We start from the raw sequence: 13,143 nt of genomic DNA on the forward strand, positions 1-13,143 counted from the left end.
CTTCAACATTCACTCTTGTAAAAACTTGTGTTCCAAATTTCTTTTCCTCCCTTCTCCCCTCCCCCTCCCTTAGATAGCAAGTAATCTGATATAGGTTAAACATGTACAGTTTTTCTAAACATATTTTTAATTGTTTATTGCTGCAAATAGATGAATGCTTGACACTGAAAATAAATATGAAATGTGTGGTTTAGTCATCTCTTCCCCAAAAAAGGAGCTGTGGGGTATAACTACTCTGGAGCCCAGATTCAAATTTTGAATTTTCAATCAATATTTACTTTTCTGTTTCAAGTGTGTTTCTTATAAACAACTTGACAGCTCAGGCTGGGTATGTCTTTACTGCTCCCAAAGTAGTTATCATCATCATTATTATTAAATGTTATCTTAAATGTATACATTTTAGTTCCAAACTCTTATAATTCCATCAGTTTGAACTCCAGTTCCTCTTATAAAAACAATTTAATGATTATTGAGCATCTATCCTCCCAGGGTTATAGAGAATAGTGCTTTGTTAATCTTAAGGCATTATGGAGATGTGGTTCCATCTCCATGCTCTATATGTGTGGTTCTTCATAAATCAAATAATTTATTAGGTACTATCTGGAGATTTGGAGTTTTGGGCAAAAGGGCATTTAATGAAGTTAGAGCATTCTAAGAAAAGGAAGTAAGGGGAACATTGAATCCTAGAATTTAGTTTTTAGACTGCCTGATTATAGATTACAGAGGAAAGTATTGCGATAGGTGAATAGGAAGGAAGAGTTATTCTCTAAAGAGTTTGAAATGTATTTTGTAGACATTTGGGAAGCCATTCTTAAGTAAAGGAGAGACTTGGGTATGAGTCCCAGCTCTGACAATTATTAGATATTTAACTTTAAGTAATTTACCTCTTTGAGCCTCAGTTTCTTTTTTTCTTTTTTAATATTTATTTATTTGTTTATTATAGCTTTTTATTTAGAAAACATATACATGGATAATTTTTCAACATTGACCCTTGCAAAATCTTCTGTTCCAAATTTTCTCCTGCTTCCCCCCATCCATTCCCCTAGATGGCAGGTAGTCCAATATATGTTTAAATATATGTTAAATCCAATTTATGTATACATATTTATATAGTTATATTGCTGCACAAAAAAAATCAGATCTAGAAAGAAAAAGAAAAAACCTGAGAAGGAGAACAAAAATGCAAGAAGCAAACAATAACAGAAAGAGTGAAAATGCTATGTTGTGATCCACACTCAGTTCCCATAGTCCTCTCTCTGGGTATAAATGGCTCTCTTCATTACAGAACAATTGGAACTGAGCCTCAATTTCTTCATCTATAATTTTTTTTGAGCTAGGAGTGACTTTGAAGGTTAGATAGTACAGTCTCATTTTATTTTATTTACAGTTAGTTTTTATTTTATTTTTTCCTCACATATAAATTTTTTTTAAATTTTTTATAAAATAAATTATTATAATAATTATTGTTATAATTATTTATAACATTTTTTTGACAGTACATATGCATAGGTAATTTTTTTTTTTTAACAACATTATCCCTTGTACTCTCTTCTGTTCCAAATTTTTCCCCTCCTTCCCTCCATCCCCTCCCCTAGATGGCAGGCATTCCCATACATATTAAATATCTTATAGTATATCCTAGACATATAAAATTTTTTTAACATTTTAAAAAATGTTGAGTTCTGAATTCTTTCTTCCTTCTCTCTCCTTCAGAAGATAATTTAATATTTATTATTCATGTGCAGATATGCAAAACACATCCTTATTAGCCATATTGCAAAAGAAAACATAGACCAAAAACCTCAAAAATAATAATGTTAAAGAAAAAGCATGTTTCAATTTGTTTCAATTTGTATTCAGACTCCATGATGGTTCGGTCAGTTAACAACTCCATTAACAATATATTAGTGTCCCACTTTTCTCATATCCTCTCTCCACATTTATAATTTTTCTTTACTGTCATATTACTCAATCTGCTAAATGCAAGTTGTTACTTCAACATTATTTTAATTAGCATTTCTCTAATCAACAGTGATTTAGACCATTTTTTCCATATAACTATAGATAACTTTATTTCTTTTTCTAAAAACTACCCATATATTTTGACCATTTATCAATTGGGGAATGATTTATATAAATCATTGATTTTTATATATATATATTTGATTTATATAATTTTTGATTTATATAACATTTGATTTATATAAATCATTGATTATATTCTCAAATATAAGTATTTGAGAAGGGAGGTCTTTATCAGAGAAACTTGCTGTAAAACTTTTTTTTTCCCTTTGGTTTACTGCTTTCCTTTTAATCTTAGCTATATTGGTTTGTTTGTGCAAAACTTTATTAATTTGATGCAATAACTGCCATCCATTTTATATCCTAAAATGCTCTCTATCTTGTTTGGTCCTAAATTCTTTCCTTATACATATATCTGACAGATAAATTATTCAATGCTCCCCTGATTTTGCTATATGATATCACCCTTGATGCCTATATCACATACCTATTTTGATCTTATCTTGGTATAAGGTATGAGATGTTGGTCTATACCTAGTTGCAACCAAACTGCTTTCTAGTTCTCCCAAAAGTTTTTGTCAAATAGGGAATTCTTGTCCCATAATATTGGATCTTTGGATTACTAAATTGCTATGATCATTTACTACTGTATATTCTGTACCTAATTTATTCCACTGATCTACCACTGTCTTTTTTGGTCAGCTCAAGATTGTTTTGATGATTCCTTTTTTGTAAAACAGTTTGATATCTGGTACTGTTGAGTCATCATCATTTACTGTCTATAAAATTCTGATGGTGAGAATACTTGTCTTACCTTATCACTGGGGTTGTTGTGAAGGAAGCACTTTTAAAACCTTAATTTGCCATATGATGATGATGATGATGATGATGATTTAGTGCCATGATCAGTACTGGTCTTTAAGAAATTACAGATTTGAGTGTACTAAAAATGGATGAAGTGTGGGAGGAAACAAAAGATGGATCATTTATTAGGCTCCTGCATTAGCCCAAGTAAAAACAAAAAGGATTTAAATGTGGGTAGTCACAGGGGATGAAATGATGTATTTTAGGGAGAGAATCCATAGAACTTGTCAGCTGCTTTAGAAGAGAAGTTAATGATGATCTTGATATTCCTGGATGATGGAGAGGTTGGTAATACCATGGAGAGGCTAGCAAAAAAGGAGTTAGAAGAAATAGTTTTCTTCTAAAGTAGGAAAAAGGAAAGATTTTGTTTGGCATATAGTAAACTTGATGTGTGATGGATAGTCAGTCAATGAATTAGAAATGTAAGCCTGGTCATGTGGATTTGGGAGCTATGTTCATAGTGGGAACTATGTCCATGGAAGAGATTGTGAAAATGTGAGAAGAGTATAGAGGATTAAGAAAAGAGACTTGCTACATTTAGGGAGTAGAGTAAAGGAAGAAGGGCCGGCAAAGGCCACAGAGAAGAGTGGTTAAAGGGCCACAGTAACTTTGAGGCCTGCAATGCTATGTTTTGGGTAGTGCTAAGGTTATTATCCTTTTTGTATAAATGGAATCTTTTAGCCTCAGAAAAAACTGAGGCTCAAAGAGATTGTGATTCACCCAAAGAGACATAGCTGTTAGTGGCAGAACCAGGTTCACCAAGATTTCCTGATTGTTAAAAATAGTAGAAAGAGGAAAAGGATCTTATGTCTAAATATTTATAGAAACTCTTTTCTCTGTAGCAGAGAAGTGGAAATAGAGAGTGTCCATCATGGCTAAACAAATTATGGCAGATAAAAACCATGTAATATTATTATAGAATATTATAATATTCTTAACAATGTAATATTATTACAGAAATGGTGAGAAGGAAGTCTTGTGTGAACTGATTCACAATGAAGAGAACCAAAGTAGGAGAATATAACATTGTTTTTAAAAAAATATCATTGAAAAAAGTTAAGAACTCTTAATTATGCAGTACCTCATTATGATTCCAGTAGACTGATAATGTAATATGCTGCTCACTCCTGACAGAAAAGTGATGTATTCAATGCAGAATGGTTCACATGGTTTTAGATATGGCTTTTCTGTAGATTAGTTTTGCTTTACTATGCTTGTTACAAACATCTTTTTCCCCTTTTCATTTGGGAGGAAAGAAATGGTGGTTATAGTATTGCTAAAGTAGAAGAAAAAAGGGTCATTGCAGCATTTTTTAAAATGCATTGATGAGAAATGAAAGAAATCCAGAAGGAAATAGAACAATTTTGAAAATAACCTGTTAAATTCATTATGTAATATTTTAAAAAGAAGAACCATGCAGATATTCATGATTATATATATATATAATCCTTTTTTCTATTCTATTTTATATATAGAATTGATGATTTAGGAGGTGTTTAGGTTTGAAACTTTAAAATACTTTAAAGAGAATTCACTGTCATATTTGTATATCAACACTACCTTTGGCATATGAATTATTCTGTACTAGAATCTGTATATTTAAGACCTTGCACACATATACACAGATACATGTGCATACACACAACTATATATATTCTCTTCAGAATCATTGACAGCAAGTAGAGTAAATTAGAAGAAGGGGTCATTAGCAGCTTCTAGTACAGCATACATTCATGAGGACTGAGAAAAAAGGCATTAGATTTGTTGTTGTAGAAAGCTCTGACAGGACATTTTCAGTAAAGTAATGGAAAAAAGTACATTTTCCCCAAACCTGAGAACTGGAAATAACTTCTGAGGGCATCTAGTTTATCTGGTACCTCTCCAAGAATTTTGCCTACAGCCTTGATGGTAAGAGGTCTTCCTTCCTATTTCAGTGAAGTTGGATGATGAAAGGGGGAGATGAAGAGATAGCTTGGAGAAAGTGGTAGTGGTGATGGTGTTCAGGGAACTTGATTGTATTTGTGGAAGCAGAAGGTAAAAGAGTGAAGAGTCATTGACTTGGAAGAGGCTGAAGATGGAAGAAAGGAGGATAATTGATGAAGAACCTTGAGTAGAACATAAGATCAGAGGGCATATTTGAAGATTGGAGAGAGGAGGGGAGATTCAAAGGAGAAAACCTAAGGGAAAATGAAATCCTAACACCAGCCAAGGTATCTACCCCTTTCTCTCTCCAATCTCCAGGCCTCTCTCTTCCCTCTCCCTTCCCTGCCCCCCTCAATCTTTATCTAGATGAGTTCTATCTTAGCCTCCACAAGCTTCTGGCCAGGGAAACAGCCATGCTTCCTCTGCCTGCTTTAGTGAGAGCACAGACATTTCAGGATTTATCGGCATATTGATGATCCCAATTAATCTAGCAGGGCCACTTGTTTCTAATTTTGCAAAGAATTCACGGTATATTATTAGTTAATATGATTCATGTCAATAAATTATAAAATCAAATCACATTTTAACTCTTAAGCTTCCAACAAAAAGAATTTGTGAACTGAACTATATTCTCCTAATCTTTTTTCAAAAATATTAATTTTTTAGAAAAGGAGAAGGAGTCTTTAAATCGGACAACATTTCTACTATATCCATCCTAAAAGACGTACTTTCTAAAGAAGCCACAAAAAGAAAAATAAATCTCAACATAGCTTATGGTAAAAATAAATAAATAAAAAAAATTCCAGCTTTTAAAAAAAATGTAATAGTGCATTAGTAAACTCACAATATTCTATATCTTCTCTTTCTTAGAGATCAATGAAATATCTGTGAATCACACATTAAAGCTGATCCACCCCAAACTGGAATACCAGCTACTGTTGGCCAAAAAAGTGCAGTTAATTGATGCTTTAAAAGTAAGCAGTTTTTAAGATTCATTTAATCCCATTATGCCATTTTCCATACTGTTTCATTTAAGTGCCATATTTCTGCAAAGAATAAAGTTATCCATTTTAAAATTTGGGACATTTTGGGGAAAAAAAACAAAAGGAAGGGAAGGGAGAGAGGGAGGTAGAAAAGGAGAGATGGAGGGAGAGGAGGAGGGAGGGAGGAAGAAAGAAGGAAAGAAGGGAGTAAGGAAGGAGGAAGAAAGTAGGGGATGGAGGAATGAAGGAAGGGTAAAAGGGAGAGAAGGAAGAAAGGAAAGATAGAAGGGAAGAAAGGAGGAGGGAAGGGAAGGAAGGAAAGAAGAGAGGAAAGAAGGAAGGATGGAAGGAAAGAAAGAAGAAAGGGATGAAGGAAGGAAGGGAGGGAGAAAGAAGAAGGAAGGAAAAAGGGAAGGAAGGGAAGGAAGGAAAGAAAGATAGAAGAAAAGGAAGTTTGGCAGCTTATGAATCTTTCCTCACTGTTCTCTGAAACTTGGGAGCAGAAAGTAGTCAAAGAGAGTAAATTAACTTGATTACAGGTCTGTAGTCCTTCTGAGTCATATCTTTGGACCCTGGTTTTTGTAGCTTTAAAATGAAGATGTTGGGGCAGCTAGATGGCACAGTGGATAGAGCATCTGTCCTGAAGTCAGGAGGACCTGAGTTCAAATCCAGCCCCAGACACTTAATACTGCCTAGCTGTGTGACCTTGGGCAAGTCATTTAACCCCAATTGCCTTAGCAAAAAAAGAAAGAAAGAAATCGAAGGTCTTGAAACACAATGGTTTTAAATAATGTGGCCTTCTGTAATGAAAAGGAAGCAGAAGAATGGCTTGGGTTCAAGGTGAGGGAAGAGAAGGCTGAGAGGGGAAGGAGAGCTTTGGTAAGTTTATAGGTCTTATAAAATGAAAGCTGTTCATAGTAATTTTTTGTAGACTGATTTACCATGGACTGGTGTTAGGTAGTCATGGACCAGTTCTTGGGAAACACTGGAAAAAAGGATGTAAAGTTTTTTGAAGAAATGCCAAATATTTAGAAAATTTGCCCTACTCTAGAATTTGGAAATAGCCTTCCCAATATTCATCTGTCTACTGCTATTGCTACGTAACAGGGGACTTTACTAGGAAGGGCAGGAAGGCCACTTCTGAAAATTCCCTCATGCAGTTGAATTTGTGGACTAACTGGTAACTTTGTTTTATCCCAATAAGGAATTACAGGTACATGAAGGAAACACTGACTTTCTGATACCAGAATATCGCTGTATTCTAGAAGAGGCTGACCGCCTACAGGAAGAGTACAAGAAACAGCCTGCACACCTAGAAAGGCTCTATGGTCAGTTAGCTCACATTTCTATTGATGCTTAGATCTGTTGATAGCACCTGGAAAGCTAGGGATTATGGGTAAAGCTGGCTCTTAACATGACAAAATCAAAGCTTCCAGGACTTTTTAGGACTCTCAGGAATGATCCAGCTGAAGTGCCAGTCTTTAGAGATGTCATGTGTTGTGTATGTATGTGTGTGTGTGTGTGTGTGTGTATGTGTGTGTGTGTATGTGTATGTTTTGTCCAGACCTGTGATTTTTCAGGAGATGAATAAACTTAACTCCTGCCCAAAACCACTAAGGTCACACAGTCAGACTGGGCTCTAGGTCTGATTTGAGCTACTCTGTGAGAGACTGTGTATCCTCTTCTTAAGACTGCTTACTCACTCTAATACAAAAACCTGTCAGAAGATGAGATGTTTTAGCAGCCTTCTCTGGCATCATTGTTTCTAAAAGCTTAATAAGCTCCAAGAAGAAATTAGGGGACGTCTAGGTATTTTATTTATTCTCATATAATATAAGGAACACAATTTACATCCTGAAACTGTAGACATCTTAATTTAGGTACCTAAATATTTGTATACAGGTTTTACTCTCATAGTTAAATTAAAATGATAAATATCCTCTCCCAGTAAAAGGCACTGAGAAAGTGAGGGTCTTGTCTATGTCACAGAGTAAGGGTCAGAGGAGGCTTGTGACCCCTCCTGTCTCCTGCCATCTTCATCCCTATAAAACTTAGCACCCAATCCACTACAGCATATGACTGACATTTTTTAAATTTAAAATTTTAAAGATCGCTTCCAACTTGTTCAAGATAACTAAATTAAATTTTTCATGTTTGGATTTTACCTGTATTCCACATAATTGGCTCACTCTGCAGGGTAGACTTTTTGAGTGATTAGTTGCTATTTCATTTTGCCTTTTGGGAGTTTTTGGGACATGTGCAGAAACATTTTCTCCAAAGAAGTGTTTGTTTTTGTTTTTTCCAAAGTGATCTCTATGCAAAGAGAGACAATTGTATGCTGTCTTAGATTGAGAACTAGCCTCTGAACCAGAAAGACTGGGGTGCTAGTCCTGCTGTGGGACTTGGATCACTTAACTCTTCAGGGCTTGAGTCTACTGACCAGGCCTTGCAGAAAAGGCGCTACCTGCATTGCTAGAGGGAGTTTCTTCATATAGAAATTGCCTATGCCAATGAAATTACACTGAGTCCATCCCTCAGCCCTGTATCAAACACATCATGTGACCTCAGAGCCTATCCGAGGAAGGCATGGTGTTGCTTTGCCATTGTATTCCCTGGTCCTGACAATGATGGGAACCTAGTGAGCACTTAATAAGTGTTTCTTTGTGCCTTCTTCATGATCAGCAGCAATTATTGCTCTCATCCCTTGTGAAGACAGGTTGCTTTGATGCTGAAGACAACTGAAGGGAGTAGATAGCCCATTTCTTTCTCATGTTTAACTATAGCCACAAAATAAAACTACAACCTCATCAAATCAAACTGGAAACCAGAGTTTTAAATGGTATATGTAAATAGTATATTTACAGATCTTGTTAAAGTCAGGTGTTGTCTACATTGTGGCAAAAAACTAGTCAATTTACTTTTTAAAAAATTAGCCATTCTAGTTATTAGTGTTGTATAAACAAAATATAAACAAAATAACTGTCTAATTGTTTGCCTCTGCCCTTTATTAAAGTAGTTTTAATGGTGAATTATATCCTGAAACTTTGATACTGAACAGTGAGGCTTCTCTGTATTGGAGAGAATTATGGATTCCTTTTTTTGTCCCCATCTCTCTCCAAAGGCTGACTGACCATCTCTGGTGTTGGGGGCAGAGACAGGCTGAATCAAGGAGTCTGAGGAAGCTGGGGAATGGCGCATGAGGGTGGTTCCTAGCAGCCTGACCAGGCTCAAGTGTGGCCGTGGCTCAGTGGTGAACTGGGAATATGCTGCAGCAGCAGCTGTCAAAGAGGCGCAAGGGCATATGGGTTGATCTGAGCAGCTGCTGGGAGTACCAGGCCCAGGCCAGGCCCAGATGACTGTGGGAGGTAATATGAAACAGACATTTATTTGGCATCTGCCATGTGTTAGGTACCAGGCAGACCAAGACAAAAGCAGAGCCCACTTGTCAGGACTAGATGTACGTAGATGCCAAACAGAACAAGATGATTGGATGGAGGGGTACCAATCTTGGGAACATCAGAAAAAGGCTCAGGTAGGAGTGGCTGCTTGAGCTGAAGGATATGAGGGCAGTTTGTGAGGTTATTAAAGGTTAAAGGTAGCAGCTGGTATGGTACATGATCAAAGACAGGTTCAGAGTCATTGCCAGCCTCTTAATTGTCAAATCTAGTGGCCTTTCTTCAATTCTTACTTGACTGGAAGCCCCCTTTCTCTCCTGGTTTTCCTCCTTTCTGTCTCCATCTCCTTTGTTGGATTTTCCCCCAGGTTGTATGTGCTGACCATAGAAATCCCATAGGCTTTTATTCTGGGCCCTTTTCTCTTTTCTGTCTATGCCACTGCACATAGTCATCTCATCAGATCAATTAGTTTTTCTATGCAGATGATTCTCAGATCTTATTTAACCCCACCCTCTCTGCTCCTCCAGTATATCACCACCAACTCTTAGTTGGATATCTTAAATGCAACAGGTCCCAAACTGAGTTCATTCTCATTTCCCCAGATTCCCTTCTTCCTATTGTTTCTACTCCTTCCTTCTCTTACTTTTGAGAGTACTACCACACTCCTAGTCACCACAATCTCCACGTCATACTCAGTTCCTTACTCCCTCATTCCCTCTAACCAGTCTTTGGCATGCTGATTTTACTTCTGAACTTCTCTCCTTTATGACCCCTTCTCTTCTCTGGTACTGCTATCAGTAGGCGCTTCTCAGCTTATCTCTGGACTATTGTAGGGGTCTGCTTATGGGTCTGTCTTCCTCAAGTCTTATCTTCCATCTAACAGTAAACTTCCTAAAGTGTAGCTCTGACTACATCAGTCTCCCTTGGAAAATTCTAGTGGCTTTCCCTATCAGTCACCTACTATGATTGCATATAAAATGTTTAGAGACTACTGTCCTAGAAGTGAAGTTTCTTATACTTAATATTTTAAAGAACAGTGACTGACCCTTTTGTGATTTTAAATCACGAGTCTGGACCAAAAAAAAAAAAAAAAAAAAAAAAGAAAAGAAAAGAAAAGAAAAAAAAAAAAGAAAGAGAGAGAGAGATCTTTAAAAAAACCCAAAAAGACTTGTTTAAATGACTCTCTATATTCAAAGGGTACATTTGCCTTAAGGAAAATGTATTCTTTTAGGTTATGAAAGCTAATGGCTGAAAATGGGCATTTCTCTTTCAGGCATGATCACTGACCTCTTCATTGATAAGTTCAAGTTTAAAGGCACTAATGTGAAGACCAAAGTTCCTCTTTTGCTGGAGATTCTGGACAGTTATGACCAAAATACGCTGATTTCTTTCTTTGATGCCGCTTAAAATATAAAATGCAGATTAAGCACTAAGACATTCCAGTCTATGGAAGAATATTTTTCCAAGTATATCACAGATTAGATTTATAACATTTTTATACAATTTGGATTCCATCTCAAATGTATCATTTGGATGTTGTCCTGACATTTTCCAAGAAATCATATTTTTTTTGTTAGATGGTTCTTTTAAAAAAATGAATATTTTTTATTTTCAGCTTAAAAGAAAAGCTAATTTTAAGAGTTGTGGAGATGATTTACTGACATCAGCTTCCTTGAATATTGGTATTGGGTATTTCCCCAATACATTCCAGTATGGCAGAAAAATTGGTTTTATGTTTTAAAATATACTTTCATAGTTATTTTCATTTGATCCTTATGATATCCCCAGGAAGTACAATGGTTAATTATAATTCTCACTAAACAGTGAGGGAACTGACTCAGGCCCCATAAGAGAAAGAGATTTACTCTCATGGGAATATCTATTTAGAGTTGGCAAGGACTTTCATATAATTGGCCCATGCTTCATTTTTACAGATAATGAAATTGGGGCCTACATGATTTGCCCCAGATCACATAGCTAGTAAGTGTCTGAGTTGGACCTGACCTCTGTTTTTTTGATTCCTAATCTATTTCTCTATTAGACCCATCATGCTTTCTTTGTATAAGTAATGCCCTTGGTCTTCCTATGGTTGTTTTAGCAATGGGCTAGTTATGCTAAATAAGAAAGACAGTGGGGTCTTCTGGCTCATTGTCTGTGAGTCTGGTGATCCACACCTAAGAAGTGGCACCCTAGTTGTACCCAGAAGTGTAGGTTGTAGCCACAGAGGATGATTGACCATGTGACTCTTGGCTCACAAGGACATGGTTGTTGCTACAAAGGTTGGGGAAGGAGAGAAGGAATCTTCTTTGCCAGTTACTTAGCTTCAGTTACCATTATAAACCATTTTATAGTTTTTGAGGAAAAGTATTCTTTTTAAAGGACAGACATTCTAGGATTAAATTATATTCCTTTTTGATGAACATCATTGTATTTAAGTTTACAACAAATCAATAAAAATGACTGGTTAAGTGGTTATTTTCAGGAATTGGGCTTTTCATTTGTGTGAATGGTAAGAAAATGATTCAAACTATTAATACTTAAAAGCGGGCTGCCTTTTTTTGTTCTATGTTTATTTTAAATGGTGATTTAGGGCCTTCAAATGTGCTATGAATTGAGGCATACTCATTCCTGGCAGATGAGGAGGATGCTGAGGTCACGTGGGGAGTGTTTTTATAGACATACAAGCACATGCTTTGTCATAGGCCAGAGTTTGGGGAGCAGCAGTGCCAGCCACATTGAATCTCCAGAAGGCATGCCCTGTAAACCTAAGAGGTTATCTATGTGTTCCACATAGGGAGGGGTAGGTAGAGTGGTTACACCAGGATGGGAACCTTGGTGGTAACTGTTCTTGAGGATTTGCACCTTTCCCCTCCCCCAATATGTTTGTCAATAGTCTGGATTTCTTCCTTTGTAAAGGGATGTTCTCTTAAGTGCCATTTCTGATTCTCATTTTAAGGTCTTTACACCTCCTGCTATGGTACACCCTGTCTTCTCCCAATAAAGAGGTGCCCCTACCGCCTGACTGCTCCTCAGTCCTGGGCTCTCTCCCCTTCTCTGACTCCACTCTCTAGGTGATCCTATCCACCCCCCTCCCCTTTTAATTTCTCTCTCTACACTGCTCACTTCCTGATCAATCTGGAAGCCTCAGTCCCAGCCCCTCTCCTGGGCGCCAGGCTCACGTGGGGAAGAGACCCAGCATTTATTCGATCTGCTTTGGGCCACACACTGCCATGCTACTAAGCGCCTGGCAAATAGGATTTCATTTGCTAACCTGCCGCCCGTGGGGTATTTTATTTCCCTCCATAGGCAGAGAGCGCTTCCCAGCACTTTTTCAGCTTCCCCTCCCACCACAAAGCCCGTGGGCCAGTTTCCTGGACCCTCTGGCCACTGCGGGCGGGACCTCCTGAGCCTGCTGCCTCCATCCATCTCGTCCCCAGATCAGCTCGGGAACCCCCGAGAGCTGGGCTGGGTCTGCTCTTTGTTTGGTGGGACCCCGGCTGAGAGTCCCCACGTGGGCGCCTAAGGCTCCCCCGACGGTCTCGCGGCTCTCCAGCCCTAGCTTCTGCTGGGCAAAGACTCCGTCGGGCCACATCGCCACGGAAAAGGCCGTCACTTCCACGCCAGCCCCCCAATTCCCCGCACCCCCGACTGTCCCTCGCGGGGCGGGGCGGACTGAGAACTCCTCCTCTTCCTCCTCCCATTCTTCCCGGCCGCCCCGCCCCGCGTGCAATGTCTCGGGCCCGCGTGCGCGCGGTGACGTACCGACGCCTGCGGCTTCCATTGGCTCATTTCAATAGTCGCGGGACGCTTGAACTGCTGCGAGGAGAGCCCGGTGCCGCGGCCTGGGCAGCGGCGGGAGAGGTGGAACGCCGCGGCTGCTGCTGCCCTTGCCTGCCATCCTGCCTGAGTCCACCGGTTCGCGTGCGTGTGTGCAGCCCCAGCCCGGCTCGGCCTGG

General features: G+C 38.2%; 1 protein-coding gene across 2 annotated transcripts in view; it reads left to right on the forward strand.

Annotated features, from left to right (window-relative positions):
* BBS7 (Bardet-Biedl syndrome 7) overlaps nucleotides 1–11,672 on the forward strand; it is a 67,576-nt gene extending 55,904 nt beyond the window's left edge. Inside the window, exons 16-19 of one of the 2 annotated variants that reach the window (XM_074273805.1) lie at nucleotides 5,476–5,585; nucleotides 5,680–5,783; nucleotides 6,997–7,120; nucleotides 10,461–11,672. In XM_074273805.1, the coding sequence (XP_074129906.1) occupies nucleotides 5,476–5,585; nucleotides 5,680–5,783; nucleotides 6,997–7,120; nucleotides 10,461–10,594 (472 nt within the window). In that variant the 3' untranslated portion in view covers nucleotides 10,595–11,672. Of the gene's footprint in view, nucleotides 1–5,475; nucleotides 5,586–5,679; nucleotides 5,784–6,996; nucleotides 7,121–8,913; nucleotides 8,934–10,460 lie in introns of those variants that run through there. The other variant, XM_074273806.1, reaches the window with a different exon arrangement.
* Nucleotides 11,673–13,143: the final 1,471 nt, after the last annotated feature.

The sequence above is a fragment of the Sminthopsis crassicaudata genome, chromosome 6 (assembly GCF_048593235.1).
Source record: "Sminthopsis crassicaudata isolate SCR6 chromosome 6, ASM4859323v1, whole genome shotgun sequence".
Classification (NCBI taxonomy): Eukaryota; Metazoa; Chordata; class Mammalia; order Dasyuromorphia; family Dasyuridae; genus Sminthopsis; species Sminthopsis crassicaudata.